This window comes from Phascolarctos cinereus, unplaced genomic scaffold (genome assembly GCF_003287225.1).
Source record: "Phascolarctos cinereus isolate Bilbo 61053 unplaced genomic scaffold, phaCin_HiC Scaffold_4;HRSCAF=312, whole genome shotgun sequence".
In the NCBI taxonomy this organism is placed as follows: domain Eukaryota; kingdom Metazoa; phylum Chordata; class Mammalia; order Diprotodontia; family Phascolarctidae; genus Phascolarctos; species Phascolarctos cinereus.
In genome coordinates, this window is record NW_027555847.1 from 592,538,424 (window position 1) to 592,566,243 (window position 27,820).

Consider the following 27,820-nt stretch of genomic DNA (forward strand, 5'->3'; position numbering starts at 1 on the left):
TGAAAGTAATCCAATCAATAAAACCAAAAATAAATAATCCTTTATTAAGACTTTTCAAATTAAATGAAAATGGGATAATTGGACTCTATGGCAAGAGCATCTCTGTAAAATTTATATTCTGAGGCCATTGAAACACACAGAAAAAAACCTTGGAACTAAAGGAAAACTGAATATTTAGGTTAAAAAAAACACAGAAAAATAATTATATGCCAAGATACAGCAGTCATTTTTAAAGTGTTATTTCATTAAGAGTAACATTGCCAAGAATTAAAAAAGTAAAACTCACTTATTTTTCCATAATCAATAGCCAAAAAGGGTAAATAAAAATATGCATCATTAAGCACATAAAGTTGAATACTTCAAGTTTTGTTTTTAATTGTGGATCTTAAGGAACTGACTTTTTTTTAGATCATTTAGGTTAATTAGGAAAAGCTACTGAAGGAAATTTCAAACGCTTAGCAATAAAAAGTGATTACAATGTCAGTGAAACCCCTAAGTAGATCAAATAACTCTTTAAGCAATGCTAATCTATGGTGTCTTTAAGTGTGTTCCACTGTTTTAAGCTTCTGTAAAGTTTACTTTTTTGTTCTTTAATTTGGTTCTGGTATCATACAAAAAAAAAAACCTTTCCAGCATTCACTTAATAGTCAGCAATTTGTTTAGACTCTAATGAAAAATGAAATAAGTAAAATTTCAGCTAATCTTTATTCTCTTAGCTGCTTCAGTAGCTGTTATATTACATATACCAGATATTGTTGTCAGTAACTCAATCTTGGAATTAGGACGTGTGTGTATTTGTATGTTTGTGTGTATGCACATATATGTGTGTGTGTGTGTATATATATACACACACAGATATATTGTAAACACATTGTGTATCATTGCTGAATATTTAAGAACTGTTTGCCTGCTGTATTGGAGCCGGTTTCCTTGATTTCTTAAAAGACCCAATTTATAATCTTGAAATGTTATTAATGGTTTGGATTATGATCTTGTCTCTTCAGATCCTGGGAAGACACTACCAGAAGCTCTGGATTACTCCAAGGTCTGGTTACAGACAGTAGCTGGAGAAATAGATACCAAAAGTGGAATTCCACCTTCTCTTGTTGTTCTACAAATTAAAGACTTTCTTAATGGACCAGGTAGGATATTGTGTTTTCATGTAGATGTTTGTTTTTAAAGTCATAAGCATTGATGTGTAGTGTAGAATTACAGAATCAATTTAAAAGTCTAAAAGGATCTCTTTGGTCATCTAATGACCATTCGTCTCATACCTGGGTCTGGGAGAGACAAACCTCTATAATATAACCTACACGTGGTGACACAGCCTTTAGTCAAAGGCCTCCAGTGAGATGAACCCATTACCTCCTAAGGCAGTGCCTTCTACTTCTTGAGGGATGTGTTAGGAAGTTTTTCCTTTCGTCAAACCTACATTTATCTCTTTGCAACTTCCACCCATTCTTCCTACTTCCCTTCTTCTGTGGCCAGGAGAACGAGTCTGTTCTCTCTTTCACATGTCAGCCCTTCAAATACTTGGTCGATTGATCTACATTTTTTTAAACCAGTTCCAAATAGTTTGGATGATTGCAGTTGTAGAATATAGTTTGAGGTCTAGAAGAACTATTCTTGCTTCATTCCTGCCCTTTTTAATATTTTATTTGATATTCTATATTTTTTGTTTCTCCAAATGAGTTTTGTGGTCATTTCATCAAGATTTGAATAGTATACTTTTGGTAGCTGTGAGAAAATTTAAAACATTAGGGTGTTTTAGAAATGTGAGTTCTTTTTTTTCATCATAGGATGGGAAATGTGGGGGGACCACTAGATGTATTGGAACTTATAGAATAATTTAGTCACATGTTTCTAAATAAAATGTTTGTATTAGAACCTTCATAGGTGTTCATATCCTCTATGGTTCCTGTTTGCAAGAGGGAAAACACAATGATAAATGGTATAGAAGGGGATTGGACCTAGAAGATCTTCAGAAATTCCTATCTTTCTCCCAAATATGACTGAAGTATGGGAGGATAAAGGATAGTGGTCCAAAAGGAAGCCTCTTCCATGGAAGACCAGAACTGCAAACAAGCAATTACTAAGAAAGTCACAGAGGACTGTAGTTCCATTCTAGGAAATAGAGAAACAGGGAACTGTGCACTTGGCAAGGTCAAGCCAATAGAGTAAAAACATGAGTATTTTCTAATTAATTTGAAGTAGAACTAAGCATAATATTAATAAGATGCTTCATAGAATTAGATAAAACCAGAAACCTTATATAGGGAGAAAAAAGCAAACAGGCAAGAATATTGAGGGAGAACTAGCTTTATTTCTTTTTACAGTCTTTTTAAGCATCCTTATCCTAAATCATGTTCGTATTAACAATTTGAGGCCTCAGAGCATGGTTAGCTACTTCTCCCCATCGGTCTTCTAGGGGTACCCCTAAGAGGTTGGGGTATCTTTCTGATGTTATCAGCTCAAGCCCCATTCTGTGTTCTTTACAATGTTAATTGCCAGTCCTAGCACTCCAGTTTCATTTAGCTAATTAATATCAGTTAATTCTTTATAGAAGAATATTTGCCAGATATAGCAAGAACAGAAGTACAAACATACCCCCAGACACTCAAAGATACATTCTCCCTTGGTCCCTGGGGAAAGTAGGCTCAAACTGAAAGCAGTTCCTAACATAGTATTTGCCCCACCATTTTCTCTCTTAAATTCATAGCTGAAGTCATTGCCTCTCTTGTCCACAGAATCTAGCATGAACTCCAGCTCCCAAATCTCTAACAATCCCTCAATCTCTCTTTTTCATGTCATTTTATTTTTAATTAACAAGCATTTTTCTTTTCTTCTCACCCCTCTCCCATTTTAAAGGAAAAAAGAAAAACTAAACTTTTGTAACAAATATGCATAGTTAAGCAAAGTAAATTCCCACATTGTCCTTGTCCAAAAAAAATGTTTGTATCATTCTGCATTTTCCCCTCTGTCAGGAGCTTAATAGTATTCATCATTATTGTTCTTTTAAATCATGATTAGTCATGATCCAGAGATCTATTTCTTTCAAAGTTGGCTGTCTTTGTAATGTTATTGCTATATAAATTCCTAGTTCTGATCACTTCAGTCTGCATCTTTTCTTCATGTAAGTCTTCCTAGGTTTTTCTAAATCTAGGCCCTTTCATTATTTCTTCTGACAGTAGTATTCCATTATATCTATATACCATAATTTGTTTAGCCATTCTCCAATTGATAGGTATCCCCTTGGTTTCCAGTTCTTTGCCACCACAAAAAAGAGCTGCTATAAATAGTAATGTTCAGATGAGTCCTTTCCCCCTATTTCTTCAATCTTTTTGGAGTATGATTAGAGGTATCATTGGGTCAAAGTATATGCACTGTTTAATGACTTTAGGAGCAGAGTTCCAAATTGTTTTTCAGAATAGCTATATTAATTCACAGCCTCACCAACAGTGCTTTAATGTGCCTGTTTTCTCACTGACCCTCCAAAATTTACCATTTTTTATTTATGTTGTCTTCGCCAATCTTATTTTTCAGTCATTTTTCAAATCATGTCTGACTCTTCATGACCCCATTTGGGGTTTTCTTGGCAAAGATACTGGTGTGGTTTGCCATTTCCTTCTCCAGATCATTTTACAGATGAGAAAACTGAGGCAAACAGGGTTGAGTGACCTGCCCAGGATCACACAACTAGTAAGTGTCTGAGGACAAATTTGAACTTGAGAAGGGGAGTCTTCCTGACTCCAGGCCTGGACATTCTAGCCCCTGAGCCATCTAGCTGCCTGCCAATCTTATTAGTGTAAGGTAAAACTCAGTTTCATTAATTTGCATTTCTCTAATTATTAGTGGTTTGGAGCATTTTCATATAGATATTGACATCTTGAATGTATTGTTTTGAGAACTGCCTGTTCATGTGACCTTTCCCAAGTTTTTGAAGCTTATAAGGTAGAAAGCATAAACACAACAGAAACAAAAGCAACATCAAGGCCATGAGCTCAGTTGCCACATGGTAACGATCCTGGTGGAGAGGTAACGTTTTATGATCTCCTTACACAAACAGTTACAGAGCTCCCCACCAGAACGCATCCAAGTTGGAAAGAGACCCCAAAGTTAGTGCCCTTTATAAAAAAGGCATTCTCAGTTCTGACTCAGCAGCCAACTGAAAGATTCCTTCACATAGCAAGCAGACCATCAACAACACATGTGCTCCAAAGTCCACATAGGGGTTATGTTAGGCAGAGCATGCTATGCCTACACGTAAGGAATGGGCTGTCACTGACTGATCCCAGTCCCTCATTAGACTTTTTGGACAGTTTTATAGGATCATAGAATCATAGATTTAGAGTTGAATGGGACCTTAAAGGTCATCACATCCAACCCCCTCATTTTACAGATGAGGAAAACTGAGGCATAGAGAGATCTAGTAACTTGCCCAGGAGTCATAGAGCTAGTAAGTAGGTAGGCTTTAAATCCAGATCTTTCTAATTCCAAGTACAGTATTCTTTATAAACTACTCCACAGATAGAATATGAGAAGACGATGGGGGAGGGGGGCGGTGGCAATGTATTTGTATTTCAGCAAGATATTTATTTGACAGAATTCCCCATGATATCTTGTGGATAAAATAGAGAAATATGGACTAGATTTTAGTAAAATCAAGTGTATTCATAACTGTTTGAATAGCCTTACCCAAGAAGTATTGATTAATTGAGCAACATTACCCTCAAGGGAGATCTCTAGTGGCATAATACAGGGATGTTTTTAACAGTGATTTTATTAGACATGAATAAATTGCACATTCAGCTTATACAGTAACTGCATCATTTTGAATGAAAGAAAAATCTTAGCTTAGTGGTGCTAGGTACACGTAGTCAACAGTAAGATGTTTGTTAAATCATCAGAGATCATATTCTTGCTGTAGTCATGTTTGACTATTCAATCCTATGTGTATTTATTAAGAGTCTGCTCTGTGTCCATACTCAACTAACCAGTAAGGATACACAGACAAAAAACACAAAGTCCTTGACTTCAAGGAGTTTGCCTTCTGTTTGGAGGATACAACACATACACAGATGAATACAAGGTAATTTGAGAAGGCCCCACAAAGGTGGGGACCAGATAGGATGCAGCACCTTTAGTGGTACAAAGGTGAATGCCTTTTTCTACAAAATTTTTGTTAAGAATCAAATATAGCATTTAATGAATGGTGTTTGTTATTTAAAGTTTAGATGTTTTAAACCAATTTGTTTTCCTTACATAAGTTATTTGAAAGATGTTTCAGTTGTGTGTGATGTGGGATGTACACCCCTGAAGCAGGAAATCTGGAAAGCTCTTGAATTTTATATCTTAGACAAAAAATTTCTTATTGTCAGATAAAGGAGATAAGTAGATGTTGTTCCCCATAATCATTTTATTTTCCTACCACAAAGGAAACCAGGTTGTCCTTTTCTATTAACTTAAGAGATCAAAAAGCCTTAGCAAGTCGCAGGACTTGAAAACCACTAATTAAATGGAACAACAGGATATATTAGTACATTTCTTGCCACATAAATTGTCTATTTTATACATTTTTGGTAACTAAAGAAGAGTTATATTTCTTCCAGATTTTAGGTTATAGGATACTAGGAGGAGTAACTATTCATTACTGCCACTGTGGGAATAGATCTTGACTTTAACAGTACTGTTACCACCACCACACACGCAAACACTCCCAGGAAGGTAGAATTAAAGTCTCCATTTTTATTTATAACTAATGATTTTTCAATATCCACTTTATAACATAATTTTTGGAAACTATTCCGCAGCTAGGTGATGTAGTAGGTAGTGTGAGACTTGGAGTAAGGAAGACCCGAGTTCCAATACTGCCACAGACAATTGCTAACCATGTGACCCTAAACAAGTCACTTAATCTCTCTGCCCATTTCCTCAACTGTATAATAGGGATAATGATAGCACTTCCATCACAGCATTATTATAAGAATCATAAGCTAACACATATAAAACACTTTGCAGTCCTTAAAGCTGTTATTATTCAGCCATTTTTAATTGTAGGCATTCAGTAAACAAATTAATCTATCATAATACACCACTAAAAATTCTGTTTTGCCTTCTCTTGAGTTTTAAGAGTAAAGGTAATTAACTAACATTAAAAGTTATAGCACCAGTCTATAACAGTTGTCCCTTAAAAACAAGTACATGGGGCAGCTGGATGATGCAGTGGATAGAGCACCTGCCCTAGAATCAAGAGAACCCAAGTTCAAATCTGGCCTCAGACACTAGCTGTGTGTCCCTGGACAAGTCACTTAAGCCCAATTGCCTCAAAAAAACAAAAACAAAAAAAACCCCAAGTGTATCATATGATATATTTTTAAAAGAAAGACCTTAAAATATTGGTCTGCCATTGTTATAAAATGTTTAATCATTGACAGAGTACAATGTCTTTTGCCATAATTCGCTTTAGAAATAAGGAAAATGAAAACTTTTCTTTGCCAATATTTCTTAACTTTAAAATGTCCTTGTAAAGTTGTGAATGTGGTGGCTTTTGAATTTAGCCATTTGGATTTGTTTTCTGAGTATCACTTTACCTAAACAGAGTAAAAAGACAGCCACTTTTACCATTCATTGTAGCAGGAAGGAAATAGAGTTCAAGATCTTTTCCTTTCTTTGCCATCTTTTTTTTTTAACTGCTTGTTTACAGTCCATGAGAACTAATGGCAGACCTCAACTTGTACATCAAAAAACATCCTAAAAGTCCACTCTCCTAGCTCTCCAAAGGCAACAGTTGTCTCCATTAGCAAGGTCAGTGGTTGGGGGAAACCTCAAAAACAGCAGCTACCAGAACCCCTAGAATCATCTCTCCAGCAGGTGATAGATTAGTTGGAACAAATTGGAACCATTGTACTTTAGCAATCCTGGTTTCTTTCAAGCTGTTTTTAAAATGTCGTCATTTTAATACCCATTCTCAGCCCTGCGGAACAGTCCACAGCAGGTTAATTTGAATCATATGATGTGTCACTGCCCTCAGCTGACATGAGCTCCATTCCATGTGTGAAGCCATAATAAATCCATTCCCAACCGAGGCAAATTCCCCGTGAGAAGGTGAACTAATCCAGGCCTCACACTGGCATGCTATCCCTGCATAATTGAAAGCAGGGCCACCTGTTCCCAGCACAGTTAGCCTATAGAGAAAAAATTAGCATTAGATCAGATACTTCTTATATTGAAAAATCATTCCTACTTCTTACAAGTTCAGCTGTAGGCTCAGTATGACATCATAGAGAAACCTAGGAATGTGCCCACTTGATCCCATTTTAACAGTTTTGTTAACCGTGGTGTTTGTTAGCTTTGAAATGAGATTTTTTTTTTTGATTTAATGAAAGCTGACACGTGAGAAAGGGAATGGTGAGGGTGCAGACTTTTCTAATTAACTCAGGGTCATTTGCAAAAGCATTTGAGCTTTCTGGTAATTTTTTCATTGTTCTTTTGCAAGCAAGTTTTTGAACCATTGATACTGTAGCCATGAAATAAGGACCTTAAAAATGTGCTACATTTGGGGAAGGCTAAGTGCCTAAGTAATTTCTTTTATAATATTTTTATTTATTTAATACATATAACAGCTTTTTGTAGACTTTTTATTGTACCATTTGTTGTATGTACCATTTATTGTTTGAACATGTATTAAATATTTAACTTAAGTAATAGGCTTATAGATACACAAATTAAGGAACTCAATGTCATAATACTTTTAGCTTAGTATTTATGTGGTGCCTACTGACCTAACTACCTTTTACATTCTTTAAAAGTACCTTTTTCATTGTCAATGTCTCTTTCCCAGCATGGTGCAGCTAGGCAATGTGAACAGTGGGGAGAACTCTAGAACCTCAGAGGACTTGCAGCTCTGACCTTACTACCTGTATGTATATGGGCAAGTCATCTAATCAATAAACAAGTCAATCAGTAAGCATTTATCAGATATCTTTTTTGTGGCAGGCACAATGCTAACCGCTAGGAATGTGATTTTTCTTAGAAGCTTGACTTTCATTTCACTCAGTTTCCCAATGTGTAAAATGAGGGAATTGTACTGGGTGGTTTCCAATGCAGTGTCTCACTCTGGAACTGTAGTCCTGTTGGTCAGTTTTTTTATTTGTATATTCTTTAACGTTTCTGAGTTCACTCTAACTTGATGCGGGCTTTATACTTCTCTACTTTTTCTTTTACTTATTTTCACTTTTAATTATGGTTTTGAAATATGGTTTTCCCCCTTATTACTTATAGTTTATTTACTATTTCATTCATTTTATTGCCAGTTTTTCCAATTTTGAGACTTTAAAAAGGTGTGCGGCAAAATTGCCCTGAACATTTCTAACATAAAACAAAATGTTTAATTAGAAAAAAATTTAAATACTTTTTAACATATTACCAAATATAGTGGTATGTAATTAAAATGCATTTTTAAGATTTATCAAAAACATAATTGCATGGATTTGTAAATATTTCTGGTTTTTTAAGGAAACTATACTTTGAGCTGTATAGATATTTTATCTACTCATGTTTCAGAGAGAATTAAGGCATTGGAACATATTTCTCAATATCTCAGATTATAAAGTAGCATTTCTAAGAGGCTGGATGGATGAATTGATTTTAAATTAATGGTCAGAGTTATAACAAGGGTGGTACAGTTGGAGCTTTGTACCAGCATCCAGAGCTAGGCAGATACCTGTTTCTCTGCAGCAATCTGCAGACTGCTAAGAAATGCATCCCATTCTTGCCCTGGTCTTCAGTGCATTGCAGAACCCTACCTTTTCCTTTCCCTAGTTTAATACTTCAAGGTTCTGTCGCTGTGGTGTCTGTCTCCAGGGACTCTTTTCCCAGCACAGCCTAGATAGCTGGCCCAGCTTTTGGTTTCCCTGCTGGTTAGATTGTCCTCTTTGCTGCCACTACCAGCACTACCTTCCTCAACTGCTTTTGCCCAGGTGAAAGAATGTTTAGTTACCCTAGTTACAACTTTGTTCATGGTGATTAACATTATTTGACCAATTTAGGAGTTCCCTCCAATGATGCAGCTTGCAGCCTCAACATGTGAATAGCCCACTCCTCCTGTCTATCTTACATTTCATTAATGATATCCTTTACTCCTGTTTTCTCTTGAGGTTCTTTATTGGTTATATGTTTCATCCTGCTTAAACTCACCATGTTCCTCACCCTTTCCCTCTGTATAATATTCATTTAAAAAAATTTTTTTTAATTGAAACATCGACAATCTACTGGTATTGTTATTATGACAATGTTTTAAAAAATGGGACTTTGTTTCCATGGGAATCTTAGGAGTCAGTAATGAAGCTTTGCAATTTCCTAAACAGAATTCAGTCTTCTCATATTCAACTGCAGGGCCCACTCATCCATCTATACTGTCTGTTCTAAATAGTACATACTGACAGTCAAATTCTAGAGATCATCTGTACAAAGCAAATCCTAATCTCAGCATTACACTTTTTTCATCCACTTGGTTTTTCCTTTCTGCTAACAATCTAACATTTTTGAATAGTTGTGGATCTCTTCTAGGAGACTGTAAGGTTCTAGGACAATGTAACAATGGCAGTGTCATCTGTAAATACGAACAGTCCTCATCATCCACAAAGAAATGCATTTCAGCTTAAACTCTGGACTGGATCTTCTCCATCCCAGTGGCAAACACCTTTGGCAAGCATACTCTCTCCCTTCTTTATGCTTCCCCTGATATTTATGATTAGAGCATTGTTGCACAGGGTTACTTCTGTTGCTATCACTTTGAAGGAATCATAATGAATATTGATGTCTGGATGAGAGACACCGTATTGAAAAAGTTTTTAATGTGTCATTATGTTCTTCCAAATCAAATGCTTCTTCATAAATCATAAACAATAAGCACAATGAGATGTTATATTCTCTACGAGTCACTTTTGAGGTGGCAGTAAAGAAAATGGTCAAATATATCTAGATCCTGTTTCTTTTATACAGTCCAGTTCAACAGGAGACCCCCTCTCTTTCTTGGAGTGAAGATGTCAAGGACTTTTGATCAAGTGGGGTAGGCGGGTTGTGGGTATGGTATGGTATGAGAGAGAAAAAGTACAGAAGTTTCCTCCTCCTACCTTTCTAGTCATTTCTTCTGTTTTGCTAACTTTTTAACATCTCCTTTCTTAGCTGCCTTCTCCAAGGCTCAGTCCTTAACTTTGAATTCAGTTTGGTAATTTCAACAAATATTATTATGAATCCGCTGTGCTAGGTATTAAGGATACAAAGATAAAACCAAATAGTCCCTTCAAAGAACTAACATTCTACTAGAGAGATGACATGTGCACAAATAAATACAAGTTAATCTAAGACGAGAGATTCTATATGACTGACTCAGAGTAGTCTTCATAAAAAAAAAAAGACACCTGAGTTGAATTTTGACACAATATAGGAATTTGTGAGAGATCTCTTATAACAAAGTAGAACAATTAAGTAAAACTTATTGTGACTTCTTCTGAAAGTATAAGTAACATTTCACATTTGTTTCAGGAGGTAGAGAATTTCTCATCCTTGGAGATCTGTAAGAGAATATTGGATGAACACTTATTGGGGATTTTGTAGAGGGAATTCCTGCTCAGGAACAGGTTAGATCAGGGGTGGGGAACCTGCAGCCTCAAGGCTACGTGGCCCTCTAGGTCCTCAAGTGCATCCCTCTGACTGAGTCCATGTTTTACAGAACAAATCCTTTTATGAAGAGGATTTGTTCTATGAAGTTTCAGTTCAGTCAGAGGGCCGTACTTGAGGACCTTTGTGGTTCCCAACCCCTGGGCTAGATAAAATTATATTCGAAGTTCCATTCACCTCTGATATTTTAAGATTTGGTACCCATTTCCACCCTTTTCATCTCGGTTCACATCATCAGAAAAACTTTCTCTCTCCCTGACATGTCACTTAGCAGAATAGCATTTAGGGTCTTATAGCACATACTTTCAACCTAATTTTATAAATCAAACTCTTGTTCCCCATATTGTTCAGTGATCATTTCACATGTCTATTATATCCAGAGTGTCCTCTCAAAATATCCCCCATCTCGTATATTTACTGAAATTCCTTTCCACAAAGTGGGGAAAACTTTCTTTCAGCAATTATAGATCAGACTAAAAAGCAAATAGCTTTCAAAGTGCTTCAATGATTGATTTAAATTTATTCATCGTAAGATGTCACAGGATCATAGGCTTACAGTATTAGAATTAAAAGGGACCTTTGAGGTCATCTTGTCTAGCCCCTTCATTTTACACATGAGGAAAGTGAGGCCCAGGGTGATTAGGTGATTTGCCTAAAATCATGTAATCAACAAGTGACATAATCAAGATTTGAACCCAGGTCTTCTGACTGTAAATTATAGAAGTTACTGATATTTATCAATAAGATTTGCCAGAATGGAAATTCCCCACTCTAATGAAATCACTGATCCAGACACTGTCCCCAAACCCTTCATTTAATACATAACAAGATTCATTTGACCCAAAATGACAGCTTTCAGAGCCTTTTCTTGTGGCATGCCAGAAAAGGGCAGGGGAGAAGGAGTGGAATAGGGTAAAGAGGGAGGGAGAGGGCCAAGAGAGAGCTTAAGTAGTGGTCCCAAGCTGAAAGATTCCCAGGCTTGGAGTAGTAACCACGGCAAGAAACTCTAATCTAGATCATCCTTGAAAGGTGAAAAAAAGGGAATGACAAGATGCAGCCTATAGGGTATGCAGTGAAGTTGAGGAGAGAGTGTGGTATTGCCAAGTCAATTCACATCCTGGGGTTTTGCATTGTTATGTATATGTAGATGAGTATCTTGACAATTCAGCAAATATTTATTTACATGACTACTATAAGCAAGGTGTTATGCAAAGATGACACCTCTTTGCCCCCCAAAAATTTCCTACTTGATATCTAAAGTAGAATAAGCCATATATTCAAAACTTAGAATGTAAGGAAAGCAAAGAAAGAGACCCAGAAAGGGGCTTCATGAAAATTAAGGAAAGAAAAATGCTTTCAGCCAGAGAGAGATAGGGGAAGGATTCATGAAGAAGGCAGCACCTAAGTGGGGCCTTGAAGGAAAATGAGGATTTCAGTAGTTGGGGATGAGGGAATAGGGGTGGATGGCCCATTCCAGTACATACTGGCACAATGAGTTGAAATAACAGCCAGCAAGACTACCATGTCTAGAACATGAAATTCATAAAGGGAATAGTTTGTAATGGCTAGAAAGGCAAATTGGGGTCAGATTGCAGAGGGCCTTAAATGCTAAACAATAGGGTTTATATTTTATCTTGTAGGCATTAGGGATGTGTTGATGTATTTTAAGTGGGGAAGTGAGATGGCCAGACCTAGGTATTTGTAATATTATTTTGGTAGCTATAGGGTATATTAACTGGAGAAAAGAAAGGCTGGAGTCAGGAAGACCAGTTTATAGTAATCAAAGTGAGAGGTAATGAGGACTTGAACTAGGAGCATGAGAATATAAATTGGGAGGGAGGGAGGGGGAGAGAGAGAGAGAGAGAGAGAGAGAGAGAGAGAGAGAGAGAGAGAGAGAGAGAGAGAGAGAGAGAGAGAGAGAGAGAGAGAGACATTGTCTAAGTAATTCAGTAGGATTTAGCTTGGGTGTGTAGGATAAGGAAGAGGCAAGAGTCAAACATAATCCCAAGGTTTTGAGCCTAGATCACTGAAAGAATTATGGTGTCATCAACAGAAAAAAGGAAGATATTGATGAAAGTTTTGGGGGGAAGAAAATTTATTCAGTTTTGTACTCATTTTCCCCACAACTTTGTAATACTTTGTGCCTTCCTTGTGCATTTATCATGTATTGTTTTGTATTATAGGTATTTGTGCATATTTGATTCCCCCTTCCACCCACCAAGATTATATACTCTGGGAGAGTATCTCATCTAATTTTTCTGTCTCCCCTAGTGCCTGTCACAAAAGCCTGCCCATAGTAGGTATTTAGTAAAAATTAATTAAATGAATTCATTTATTCATCCAAATAAGTGTTGTCATCTCCTTGGTAGACAGTATTCTCATTCCAACTAGGCTGCCATTGCTTAAAACATTTTGTGACCTCAGTACCAGTTTATAAGCCACTCAAGAAATTTAATCAGCATTACTGTATAGCAACACCCATTTAATTGTTTTTATTAAACTTAGTATTCCCCAATTTTATCACTCACTTTATTCACCAGACTTGGCTCCAAATGATTTTTGGATATATCTCAAAAATGTTTTTAAACCTCAAAAAAGGAAGATTTTTGTCATTGAAGATAAGCAAAAGTTACACTGTGGTGTAAGTCAAATCAATGCAACAAGCATCTATTAAGTACCTACTATGTACCATGTACTGTGCTAAGTGCTAGGGGTACAGAGAAAGGTAGAAAATCCATTTCTTGCTTTCAGGGATCTCAACATGCACACACCTATGTACACACAAAATATGGTTTTTGGTTTTGTTTTCTTTTGGCTAGGCAGTAAGGTTAAGTGACTTGCCCAGGGTCACACAGCTAGTAAGTGTTATGGGTCTGAGGCCGGATTTGAACTCAGGTCCTCTTGAATCCAAGGCCATTACTGCACCACCTGGCTGCCCCCAAAACAAGATATACTTAGGATAAATGGGAGCTAATCAACAGATGGAAAGGCCTATTATTAGAAGAGATCAGCATGAGATTTGGAACTAGAGGGAACCTTAGGGATTATCTCACCCAGCCCCCTCCCCATTTTGTAAATGAGGAGACTAAGGATAAGAGAGGTTAAGTAATGTGATCATATAGTGATTAGAAGAAGAGTCTGGGTTTAAACTCAGATATTCTAATTCCAAATTTAGTGTTTTTTCCACCACACCTCATACTTCCTTTCTTATTTCTAGAATACTGTAAGTTTGAAGTGGGAAGGGATTTTTGAGATGATCTAACAGGAGTGGGGAACCTGTGCTCTCAAGGCCACATGAGGCCCTGTGGGCCCTCGGGTGTGGCCCTTTGACTGAATCCAAACTTCACAAGACAAATCCCCTTAATAAAAGGATTTATTCTATAAAACTTGGACTTAGTCAGGGAGGCACACCCGGGGACCTGGGAAACCACATGTGGCCTTGAGGCCTAAATTTCCCCAACCCTGATTCTAGTACGATCTCCTGATTGTGCAGATGAGGAAAATGAGATCAGAGAAGTGATTGGATCAAGGTTCTATCACTAATTAGGGACAAAGTCAGGAATAGAATCCAGGTCATTACCAGTTTTCTCTGTTCTTTCCACAAGACCACATTGCCTTGCTGCTTAAATTTAGCTACTAATATCCTGGTTTCATTTCCTCATCCGCAAAATTGGGATGATAATATGTGCACCACCTATCTCACAAAGATTGTTGTGAAGAAAGTGCTTTCTACTAAATAAATGTGTTGTTGTTTATAAAACATAAAACTAATGTAAACAGGAGCTATTGTTGGTACATAACTGATTTATGGTAACAATGGCAATTAGATCAACTTTGGAAAATCTAGAAGCAATCGGTATCTCTAACATCCTTTCCAGCTCTAAACTGTTGTGACAGATCTGTCATCTCTGGGGAATGGGTTGTTTCATATAAGTAGATATTCCAGGTAATTGAAGTTTACCTCTTTAAGTATCAGAACTTTTTAAAATAACCATTTTAATAAAAAATTTTTCTATAATAAAAAAAAAAGAAGAGATCAGAAAAGACTGATTTTAGTTGAGACTTGAAGGAAATCAGGAGGCATAGAGGAGAAGGGAGAACATTCCAGGTATGGAGGATAGTCAGGGAAAATGCAAGAGACATGAGCGGACAGTGTGTGCAAGGAACAGCTAGCAGACCAGTGCTGTTGGACTGCAGAGTACCTGGAAAGGATTGAAGTGTAAAACGGCTTGGAGAAGAAGCGCTGCACTTAGAATCTTAAGACCTGGGTTTAAATCTTCTCTCTCAGTACTTTCTAAATACTCTTTGACATTTCACAATACAATTTCCCTGGGCCCTAGTTTCCTGATTTGTAAAATCTGGAAATTGGACTAAATAATCTCTTTAGGTTCAATCCAGCTTGAACACCTGTGATCCTAAGAATATGTCACAGCTTCCAAAAGCATAACTACTTTGAAAGAGACAATAATCATTTATATGTATCATTTCTGCTATATTTTGATATATGAATGATCTTGATTGAAAGACAGTGTGGCTTAGTGGATAAAGAGCTGGCCTCAAAGGCAAGAAGACCTGGGTTCCAGTCCCACCTCTGGACACGTACTATGTGACCTTGGCAAGTAACTTAACTTCTCAGGGCCTGAGCAACTCTCTAAGACTAGATTTCAGAGAAGGTGCCAGTCTACATAGGAAAAAGAGTTTCCTCATGTAGATATTCCCTATACCAATGTAATCAAAGGTCTCTAGTGCCCGTCCCCTTGATCTTGGCTACCACTATAGTTTGAAACCCATCTACATCATCTCTTCTTAGGGGATTCTTGCCCACAGATTTCCACAGAGTCCATAGAGGAGCTACAGAAGGCACTAAGGTACTTCCTCTTATTCTTGTAACCACATTTTGTATGTTTGTTTTTGTTGATGGTCAATCATATTACTTTATAGTCACTTCTCTTTTTTTCTGCCCTTCATTTGAGTGTAACTTGGCCAACAACAAGATATGTTTAGTAGTAATGATGATTCACATTGATCTATCATAGTCCCCAGGTGTCTTTTTTGTCCATTAGCTCATTAAATAGCACTTACCACAGTGGAGCTAACCAGGTTGTGGGCTATGGCTGGTGTCCCCAGGACAGTTTCTCAGTGTCTTCATCTGCTGCTACATCATCCACTTATACACCGTTGTTAAGTGAAGCACTCACATCTACAGTACAGATGATTGAGTCTTTGTACTTTACACCTTTGGTGAAAGCACACTGATATTATTGGACAGCTTTCCAAATTTTAAACTCACTCAGATGTGAATATTCCATTTCCACTAGCAATATGAACACCTTTTTTTCCTGAACAGTGTAGCAAAAATCTCAATTTAAATTGCCAAAAAGGTGAGGGAAATATATATGTGTGTGTGTGTGTGTGTGTGTGTGTGTATGATGATATGTAGAGAATTGTGTCTCTTAGCTCCTTTTAGGACAAGACAAAATGGACTCACTATGTAAGGGGCTTAAAGACAAGAAAAGACTTTCTAGGGCCAGTGTTTTCTAAACGCTAGAATGGAAAAGGCTATGGGGATAGTCTTAACAGATTTCACAAAAATAAATGAAATTTAATTTAAAAAAAAACAATGCATGCTTATTCTCGAAGATAATGTATGATATAGATGTAGTGCTACCTAAAATCAGTCAGTCAATTCAATATGATTTTAAGTGCTTACTATGTGTCAGACATGGTACTATATTCTGGGACTACAAGAAAAATTAAAAAGCAGGAAATATACCATGAAGTGATGCTTGAGGGCGTACCAGCTCCAGAGGCAGCATGGCACAATGGAAAGAGCCCTGGCCTTGAAGTTAGAAGTCCTCCATTCTAATCTCATTTTCACTAGAAATAGCTCTGTGATATAGGGCACTTCGCATTTGTGACCCTCAGTTTCCTTACCTGTAAAACAGAGATGATACTGGCACTACCTCCCTTACGTGGCTATTGTAAGAAAAGTACTTTAACACGTTGTATCAGTGTGAGCTGTTATACTCACTAGAGCTGATTGAGTAAGATTTGTTCAGATTTCCCATTTCTGGGTTATACATTCAACAAACTTGTACAGAAAAAAAACCACTTTTTTTCCTATAGTATTTTAGTGACACACCCACACAAGTAGGAAATGATTGTGTTCCTGAGAAACCTTGCTTGTCTAAAATATTTTTTGCTTTATCTTTTGCTAATAGATTTCCAGAGCAAGAAATACTTTACATAGGTCTCCTTCCCAAGTGTTATGATTTGGTTATAACAAACCATATTGAATCCATTGGGTTTTTTGTAATAGATTTCAAAATACATCATAAGTGTAAGTAATATGATGACTAATGGGTCAAGTGAAGTTGGAACATTTTAAATGAGAAAATAGCTGGAAACAGTTTTCAGGAAACTTGTCTAGTTGATTTTTGGTCCCCCACAAGGTGTGCATTAACATAAACTTAGTGGAATCACCTCTGGGCCTTGAATTCCCTCTCTGATTTCATTATTACAATATGATTTTTTTCCCTTTCACTGTTAAGTCATCTCCTGGTGTGATGGGAACATAAAATAAGTGTAATTTATTTATATTTTTCTAATCTCCTTTTAACTCAATAGTCATTTTGCCATTCTGTTTCCTGGTAGCTATTCAGAAAGTTTTGAAGGGTAATTAGGAACTAATAATTGACAGGCATGGATTTACTTGGTAACCTAAAGATAAAGAGTCTGTTCTGGGAATGGTAAGAAAACAGAGCTGGCAGAAAAGTAGATGACTCAGCTGGGAGATTCTTTATTACAATAAATTCTCTAAATCTAAACTTTGAAAACAGTTCTTTTCGTGAAGTTGAATCAGTTTGGAGAAAAAAACTAATTTCTAACACTAAGGCACAGGGATCTGCTAATCATTGGAAACCTAATCTGCTCTAGCAATCTATGCATAACTTGCTAGCCAGTTATATTTCAACACTTGTTATTCTTAAATATCAAGTTGTGAAAAAAAAATCTTTCATAATGTAGGATCATACATTGCTCTTAATGCTTCATTTGAATAGTAATTTTCTAGTCCATTTTTATCATAATGTTAATGTTAATTTTTAATCAATTTTAAAGTCAAAGTATAAAATAACACAAAAATGGTTTGTTCAAATTTTATTTTTATTTTTGTCTTAAAATGCCAAATTTTCTTGTTGCATAATATTTTCCCAGTTGTAAAAATAATCTTCCTGTCATTATGAGACTGCTAAAATATTTGCAGCAAGAGCTCCAGTTTCTGAAAAAAAGGAGGAGGGGAGATGGGAGGAGAATGGAGAAGAGAGGTAGGGAAGGAAAAGCAGGAAGAGAGAGAGGGAGAAATCCTGACTACTTCTAAGTTTCACTAGGTGGTAAAAATAACAATATAAATTTGTTGAGTTATCACATTTGACAGTGACTTCATGATTTTGTCGAAGGACATACACATGCTGATATAGTTTTAAAAACAGTGAAGTGATCCATTTAATTTGTATTGTTTTCTAATGTTAGTACATACTTGCTTGCTGTCTCTGGGTGAGTTTGGTGCTTATGAAAGAAATACCTAATAATACAATACAGCCTCCTAAATCTAATTCTACTTACCTGGTTCTTGGCCTTCCATGAGAACTGACTTACTCAAATAGGCCCACTCCAGCACCTCTTTACAATGTTTCTACGTATAGTACACATGTCAGCACTTTCCTGGGGGATCTTCTGTGTAAGAATTCTGTAAGTCCCACTTGGTCAGCATCTGTCTACAGATGTTGTACAGCTCACAGTCATATGGAAAAGAAGTTAGGACATTTAGGACATTGCTTTGAGTTTTTGTTTACCTAATTATTTTTGGTCCTGACCAATCTAGATAGACAATATTATGCTATGATACTGTAACCAAAGGTGAACTTACTAGGATGAATACAAGGCAGACTTGTATTAACTGGATAATTCCCATGTAAACTCTATAGTGTGTAGCTCATCTTGAACTCAATAGTCAAATTCTGCCATAGAAATCTCTATTTTAGTATTTACTTGGTTTTGTAATCTGATGAAATTTATAAAAATTTACAGCATCTTATTTCTGATTAAATGGAACTTGAATTCAGTTCTCCAAGTGAACTAGTATCTTTACATTATACTGATCATTAATAAAGACATCCTTCCTTTTTCTCCCTTTAATGGTAACTGTTAGTTTTATGATGTCACATGAAAAAATGGACTCTTATTAGATCTAACATATTCTTTCCTGTTACCAAAGTTGATTGGTTCTTACCAAATTAACTTAAATTTTTATACCAAGTAACTTATTTTCTGATCTTTTAAAAATAATAATAGTTTTTAAATGACCAAATATAGTTATACACTGACTCTAGGATCCTTGTTTTCATATATCATATAACTATTTGTTAGTAGTACCAGTTCCTGGCACCCAGTCTTCCAAGATCTGCTTGATGATAGAGCCTCAGTAGAAGAACTTTTTTTCTTGAGTTGTTCTTGCTATTTTCTGCTCACCAGTACAGAAGAGCTCAGTCCCCACTAATATAGAGCTTATATAATTAATCCTCTGTGATATTAGAATGCATGCTTTTCCAGGGGGGAAAAAAGTCCTAAAAAACTGACCTGGAAAATAGAATGAAAAGGAATCTCCGTGTCCTAACATTACAGTCATTTTCCTAGTTTGATCCATTATATTTTTTGTTGTTGTTGTTCCTGTTATCAGTGTGAAAATTGTTACTTTTCCTATTCCCATTCAGGACTATCTATCTTCACTACACAATAAAAGTACAGATACGTTAAATACTAAGATGGATAATTCTTTCCCTGGTGTTTCCATTTATTTCCAGAAAGTTATAGTATTGGTTCATTCCACTAAGTTTGCTTTTTTTAAAATTATTTTTAAAATATTACATGGTAAGCTACCCTGAAGGGAAAAGAGTTATTATTAGAATATAACCTTTAAAATATAACTTTTGACCTGTGATATCATTGGTATGATAAAGAAACTCCCTCTCAGCAATGCAGGTCTGCTTTGTAATTTGTAGTTTTAGAGAGTTGCTTCACCATTGAGAGGTAGGCCATTAGCCTAGGAGTGCCAGGATCATAAGACAGTGTATATCAGAGATAGTCCTGGAACATAAGCCTACTCTCTACCCACTGTGCCATGCTGCGAATCATTACAATATCATATTCTTTATCATCATATATTATATCGTATTATATTGGTCCATTATATGTATAGGTGTAGTCTAGAAAGTGGAAACAAGAGCCCCAAGGAACCCCTTTTAGCCTTCTCCTATTAGCACATTGATCCAATGAGTTCCTTAGATTACAGAATTATTATCTTGGGAGCTGGGGTGAGGGAGGGAATTGACTCTCAGGGGAGAAGTTATAGGTCTAGGACAGGAAGGAACAAAGGTAGAAAGAGTGAGGGAGTGGAGAAAAGCATAGGTGTGGCAAGCCTTAAGAGGAATGGAACATGCAGGATTGGGTCATCAGCTAAGAAGAGAATCAACTGGAATGCCTTCTTGGGGGTTCTGCGTTTTGAGCAGTTAGCAAAGAGGAGAAATTGAGAGGTCTAGGTGTTCTAACTGTTTCCAAGGCAATGTATTTGTTGCTCACAGTACAGTATATAGCCCATTTGCAAATTAATGAGATGAGTCAGTATGTGATTATTATATTCATGTATTCATAAATAATACATAGGTGTACTCATAAATGCATAGTTATAGAACTACTTGTGACTCATGAGCCATTTGCTGACACCAACCTTAGATTATAAAGCACAAGGACTTGAGATATAGCTTTATAGCTTCTAAGCAGAGGAAGTAGCCATTGATGTAATTTGAGAATCTTTCCAGCAGTCCTTGCCTGTTTCCAAAAATATTTTCCTTGACAGCTTGTCGTAATGCCAGAAATTTCAACATTAGAACTTTGGTTTGGGTGGGCTAAGGTATTGTTCCCTATTAAAGTACAAAATAAAAGAGCACAAATACATAATGTGGTGGTCATTTCCATCATAGTCTGTGCTGAGAAGGCTGGGATGTGAAGAGCTGTTCTTCAGACCCCATGCTTACTCTTCTGGGCTCCATGACTCCCAGAAAACTACTTAGCTTCTGGGAGTCTCAAGTTTCTGAGAGACATCCTGGCTTGGTGGATAGAGAATTGTACCTGAAGTCAAAAATACTTGAGTTTACGTCTCATCTCATATACTTACTACTAAATCATCAACAGATCATTTCTTCTCTTTGAGCCTCAGTTTCCTACACTGTAAAACAGGGATAGTAATAACACTGAACATTTACCTCAGATGACTATTGCAAAGATCAGTGAAGCATTCTGCAGACTTTCACAAACTTTATAACTGTTCATTGTTATTGTTAGCTGTAAACTGAAGCTTATAGTGCTTGCATTACTTACTTCTCAGGGTTGTGGGGAAAACATTTTGTGAACTTCAAAGAACTATTATGTTCACTGTGATGGTGATGATGATGATGATGATGACTATGACAGTGGCACAGACAGCTCTAGTAAGACTTTGGCCAATTTTCTCAGGTTTTTACAATTCATCTTTTCTATGAATTCAGGCACTGAGGGCTGTGGACTCTTTTTTTATTGTTATTAGCATTAAAAGACTAATTGCTATTAGCATGTAATAATTAGCTAACAATAATTAGCATTGTAACATGTAAACAATAATATTGACATTAATTTGAGTATTTGAAAATAGAACAGAACAGACAACTGAAGGAGGGTGTTTTATTGGTAGACCCTAGTGCTGATACCCCATGAGTAGCTGGTGGGGAGTGGACAGCAGGGGGCGTGGAGAAGAAAAAGAAGCCCTAGTTGGCTAATGCTGGAAGAAGTTCCTTATATTTTCTTTGTTGTGATCATCCTGTCACCCAGGAAGAGTTGTTTTTAAACTTATGCAAGACAGTTCTTACTTACAAAGATGTGCTTGGCTATCCTTAGCAGCATTTGAAAATTAATTTTATTTGACAGTATTTGAAGATCACATGGTTGATTTTTCTCCTTCTTCCCATTCTCCACACACCCCTCCACCCCTCTTCACCAACAACTGCTTTACCTCCCAGAATAACTTGTAGCCTGGAAATGTTTCCATATGCTAAAAGTTACGCTCAGTGCTTTTCTGAGGATCGGGTTTTTTTTCACCCCTAAGGTTTCATTTCTCTAACAAGCACTGAAACTGACCAAGTGTTTCATGAACTATTACATGAACACATGATCAACTGGAGAAACCTATTCTAACCTAGGGTGACCCTTAGTAGGCTAATAGTCCTTGTATTTGACACTTGATTGGTGAACAGAATTATGTTTTTAGAATATTCTTGTTGAGTTTTCAGATAACAGTTGTTTAACGCTATACATAACCATTAGATTTAGTGTGAACAGGGTTGCTTACACATTGAAACAGTATTCATTTCTTGGAAAAATAGCCAGAAATAAAACCAAATTAAAGGAGAATAATCTCAAGGTACTGCACCAAGGGAGAGGAAGTGAGAACAGAGGTAGGAAGCAAATGAGTCCAATAAGAAATATGCTCAAGGTCGTTTTTCCATAGAGAAGTTGAGAGGACAAGAGGCCAGATTGTGCCTTGCCAAGGAGGCCAGTTGTCTCCCTCCATTATAAGGAGCTGAGCTTAGGGGAAAGTGCTGTGATTTCCTTAGCAAGTGACAGTGGTTATGAGAGAGACGGAGAAAGACATGGTGCACTCTTTCTGCTGCTTCTTTCATTAGTGGTGGATGAGAGCAGATTGATTTGAGATCTATATCAAGAATCATGAATTTGACTTAGTAGGCTAAAGTTCAAATCCTGGTTCTACTATTTACTGTGTGACCTTGGGCAAGTAACATAACTTTTTTGAAACTTGGTTTCCTTGATCTAGATAATCCCTATAATCCTTCTAGTTCTAAAGCCTATGACCCCACATATTTCCTATTTGTTCTGTAAAATTTGGATTCAATCAAAGGCCGCCTGTAAGAATCTAGAAGGCCACATGTGGCCTCCAGGCCACAGGTTCCCCACACCTGAACTAAATGACCTCTGAGGGCCCTTCCAGCTCAGAGGCTGTGAGAGTAATAGGAGAGAAAACTGGGAAATAAGGATGGAATCAAGCGGTAGGAGCCTTTTGGTGCCAGACAGAAGAGTTCAGATTTTTTTGGGTATGTAGAAAAAATGTTTCATAAAGAAGCAACATGTATAAAATTTGGTAAAACATTTAATTAGTAAAGTCTAAGTATGAAAGATAAGGAACTTGGGAATCATACTGGAATCTTGGCCAGCTCTAGCCCTTGATATATAGTTATTGAAATGAATGATATGCTGCTGTTGCAGAGTCTTACAAGATCTTTGGGTACATTAATAGGTTGTAAGAAACAATAGTTCTGTTAAGTAAGACAGCTTTAGTGCTCTGGATCTGTCTCTAAGAAATATTTTTTTCTGGCACTGATATGAAGAATAAGAGAATCTATGCAGGTGGCAATGAATGCTTGACCTAGGGTAGGGGCAATAGAAATAGTGGAACAAGCTACCTTGCAGTCTTTTGTGGAAGAGGAATCAACAGAACTCAGTAACTACTGAATATGAGAGGTAAGGGAGAAGGAAGAGCCAAAGACAGTCTCAATATTACAATCACAGGAAGCAAGATAAATAGTGTTGCTACAGACAAAAGTAATAAATAAAGTCTAGAGTCACAGGAGATTTATGGAGAAGGGTAACTAGTTCAGTCTGGGGCACAGTCAGTTTGAGGTATTAGTGCATCATCGAAGTGGAAATGACCTGTATGGTACCTTTCTAACAGTAAGAACGATCCAACAGTGGATTAAGCTGCTTCAGGAGGAAGTGAGGTCCCTGCTCCCTGAAGGGCTTCAGGTAGATACTGGATGATCAGTTAGCACAGGGTATGTTGTAGTGGCCATTCGTTGGGGGATATGTGTTGTATTAGATGGCCTCTGAAGTCCTTTTAGACTCTGGGGCAGCTAGGTGGCCTAGTGGACAGAATGCTAGGCCTGGAGTCAGGAAGACTAATCTTCATGTGTTCAAGTCTGGCCTCAGACACTTACTAGCTGTGTGGTCCTGTGCAAGTCACCTAAGCCTGTTGTTTCAGTTTCCTCATCTGTAAAATGAACGGAGAAGGAAATGGCAAAGCACTCCAAGAAAACCCCAAATGGGGTCATGGAGAGCCAGACATGACTGAAGAATGATTTAATGACACAAAAGATTCTATTACTAACAAATCCCTTTATGCATAATTAAAGATAAAGATCTGGAACTCAAAAGAGAGAGGTAGTGTTGAAGATACAGATTTGAGAGTCATCTTCATAGAAATGATAGTTGGAATGAAAAATGAGTGAGATTTCCAAGCAATAGTATAGAGAGATAAGAAAAGAGGGCAGACTATAGACCCTTAAGGTAATGTTTCATAAAGGAATTACTCACATGAAACATGGGGAGAGACTTAATAAGAATATGAAAGATAAGGAACATGGAAATCCTACTGGACCTTTGAATAACAATATTCCTTAATAAATATTTATTGAATTGAATGATGTAGTACCTTTATGACAAAATCTAACATGCATCAATAGGATTGTGACATGCAAGAAAGTTTCCATTCGGTAGAATAACTTAAGTGATTTTCTTGTCTCTTTATATTTTACAGCGGACATCAATTTGGATGTATCAAAGCCTTTGAAGGCAAACCTGAGTTTTGTCAAACTAGATCAAATAAACTATTTTCTGAAGAAGATCACAAATGCTAATGGCTCTGAGGGCAGCACAGAGGCTTCAGCTCTGTCAGACACCGTACTGAACAAGGATGAGCTATTAGCCAAATGTTCCCATGGAAAGCTGCCTGTTCCTGTAGGACAAGCTGATGGAGTACAAAAGGTTCCAGTTCAAGAAAACATGTGGAGAGCTGTTTCCTGCTTTCAGAAAATTTCTGTCCATACTGCTCAGATAGTGGTTTCCATGGAAACTGTACCCCATCCTAAGAAGCCGTGCCTCTTAGCATCTCTATCAAGCCTCAGTGGCAGCCTGAATGTCAAGGCAGGGCAGAGGACACCTGGTGAGTCAATTATATGTATTCATATCAGAGTCAGAGGTGTGTGTGTGTGTGTGTGTGTGTGTGTGTGTGTGTGTGTGTGTGGTCTTTCAGCCACTAAAATTACATAATTTTTAAGATAATCTTTTTTAAAAATTTAAGAGTGTTAGCACTGTGGCCAATTTCTGTTTTGGGTCTGAAGTATCTAAAAGATAAGTTGGGAGTAAATTACTTGGGCCCTTGGGTCTTAACACTGCACACTGGACCTTTAAAGATCCATGTCTTGAAAACGAATCACAGAAGTATTTTTGAAAACTTTATTTTGAGTTACTTAATTTCGGATCTTCTCTGCCAGGTAGCTGCCTTTTTAGGTGTGTGATAATACTCGTTTCATTCCATTGGAATAGTGGTTTTAGATAAGAATTGTGGTGATGACAGGTGTACTAGATGAAAATTAGGATACTCAGAGTTTAGCAAACATTTCTTCTTTTAAAGTTTATTAATAATGTTTTTGGTTTTACTTCACAGTCCTTTCCAAAAATGCTACCTATCCCCACCCAGTGATCCTTCACTTGTGACAAAGAAAGCAGTTTAAGTCAACACAGACATCAAGTCTGACATCTTATGTAGCAGCCATTATCCCCCATCTCTCCAAGGAGAGGAAGAAATTGTACTTCCTGAACTCTTAGCCAGGAAGAAGATTGGTTCTTACAGTTAAAAACATATTTTGGCTTAATTTTAGTGTTTTTTTTCCATTTACATATTCTATCATTGTATGCATTGTTCTCTCTTCTTACTCTCTTACTCTCACTTCATACATGAACATTTCCCTGTGTTTCTTTGAATTCCTCACATCCATCATCTCTACAGTACAATGATATTCCACTAAATTCATCTTTCTCAGTTCATTCTGCAACTCTCCATTAATGGCCATGCACTTTGTTTCCAATTTTTTACTTCCACAAAATATTCAGCCATCATTTTCTCAGGTTCGTGTCTCCTTGCTCCCCTTAGAGTAGTTGTTGCATTTCGGTTGGCAGAGAGGCCTATCAGAAAGGATGTGATCACATGATCACATGCCATAACCTAACAGCAGGAGGATTTGAAATGCTATAAAATTGGAATATAGGGAAGTGAGAAATTATCTCTCGTTAAAGAGTTTAGTCTTCTTCCCTTCCTGCCAGGAATGAACTTTCATGCTTTTTTTTCACTGAGTGAAGGGAAGGCAAAGGTGCAAGGGGAGGGAAGGGTGAGAGGCAAGGCACAGGTGGGAAATACAGTTTTCAATCACAGAAACTTTGCTACTGTAAAAGTTTAGGGCAAAATGCCAAGAAATTCACTCTGAAATCAAAAGCAGCAAATGGGAAGCATTTTTTCAGTTTTATTTGCATGGAAGAATTTGGAAGCAAAACTTTATATTTTTTGTAACTTTAGATCAGTTGCTTACCAAATTAATTAAGTGGCATATTAACACTAACTGGAAGTAAGCCACATCCAGCCAGTTGGCACAGCATACTAAAAGATAACGAAAATGGCCTGTAGTTGAGAAAGATTAAGTCTAGGCCAAAAAAGGTGATTTATTTCCCTCTCATCAGAAATATTTGTGACCAAGCCAGCTAAACATAGTGTACTTTTTTATTGTTTTAAAAGTTAGAAATGAAAAATGTAAAGTTCGTGGAACATGAAAGACTGTGAAATGCTGGAGGCTGAAATTCCTGATTTATCCATAAATAAATTGGAATACAGACAGGAACACTGGGCCCATTCCCACGCTTTTCTAGTTGTATCTTAATCACAGTCAGCAAAGTCCAGAAATCAAACATTGTTAAAGAGGAGTTTAAGGATTATGTTTAGAGACCTAGGTGCCTTTTCTTTTTCCTTCTTCCCTTCACTCCCACTCCCTTTGTTAAGCTTACATTTTATCAGCCATCAGTGGTGTGTGTCAGCAGAGAAGTTGAAAACAAAGCTAAGTTCATTCCTTCCTGGCTCTGTGTAAGACAAGTCAGGAGATTCATTCTGTCTTTTACCTTCAGATTTTCTTCTTATACTTGAAAAAAGACATAATTTACTGGAAGGACCCTCAAACCCTTTTGCTGTTCTAGTTATATTTCTTAATCCAGGTAACTGCAAGTATGGAAAATAAGTCTTCCCAAACAAACTTTTTATACACAGCTCTCTAATGTGTATGCCCAACAGACATTTTAAAATAAAGTGATTATAATACCAAAACTCATCCCAATGGGAATTAGTCAGTTGTTATGAAGAACATTCCTGTGAGGCACTAAAGAATGCCAGATTGTTTTCTACATTTATTCTTTATGTTATGGAATACTTGGGCTTTTTGAAAAGAAGGGAAAAAGAAACACCCAGGAAAAAATTATTAACTGTAATTCACTAGCAGAGTTAAGATCTAATTACTTCTTAAAACTGAATTCTGGAAAATCATGATTAACAGAGTGTTCACTAGTTAATAGGATTATTTTTAAAAAATTAAACTGGATTTTAAACAATTAAAAATAAGATTTGAGTGTAGATTCCTTTATACTATGGAATATTTTATAAATTAACATTTTGTATTCTAAATAAAACTGCTTTAAATGAAAGATATACAAAAAAGGTAAATTTGGCAAAATGTTTAAAAGAAAAAATACAGTAGCTTTATTACAAGGAGAATTTTAAGGACTTGAAACATTTTTTTAAACGTGGTTCTTGGTATTTGTTCCCCAAAACTTTTATAGCTATACCTCTGAGCTCAACTGAGTTAATGTCAGATTTTTATAGTTTCAATCTAATACACAAATACTTGACTGTGTCTTTGATTTTACAGTCATATAATTGTTGTGACCATCTGCAGCAGCTGTGCTTTCCGAATTATTTGCTGAACCAAATTGAGCACAGTGACAAAAGTAGTCATCTCAGATGTACTGTTAAAACAGAAAAAGAAAAAGGAGTCTTGCTTTGGTACAGTATGGCCATCTGTTGTACAGATGTTATTGTATAGAATGACTTAAGATAAAATAATTGTAGAAAATTTTCATTAAAACCTCAACAATTTGCACTTGT

General features: G+C 36.6%; 1 protein-coding gene across 1 annotated transcript in view; it reads left to right on the forward strand.

Annotated features, from left to right (window-relative positions):
- Nucleotides 1-27,820, forward strand: part of VPS13B (vacuolar protein sorting 13 homolog B) — a 1,028,583-nt gene that overhangs the window by 786,789 nt on the left and 213,974 nt on the right. Inside the window, exons 35-36 of the mRNA XM_020969189.2 lie at nt 1,005-1,142; nt 24,377-24,781. Of these exons, the coding sequence (XP_020824848.1) occupies nt 1,005-1,142; nt 24,377-24,781 (543 nt within the window). The remainder of the gene's footprint in view (nt 1-1,004; nt 1,143-24,376; nt 24,782-27,820) is intronic.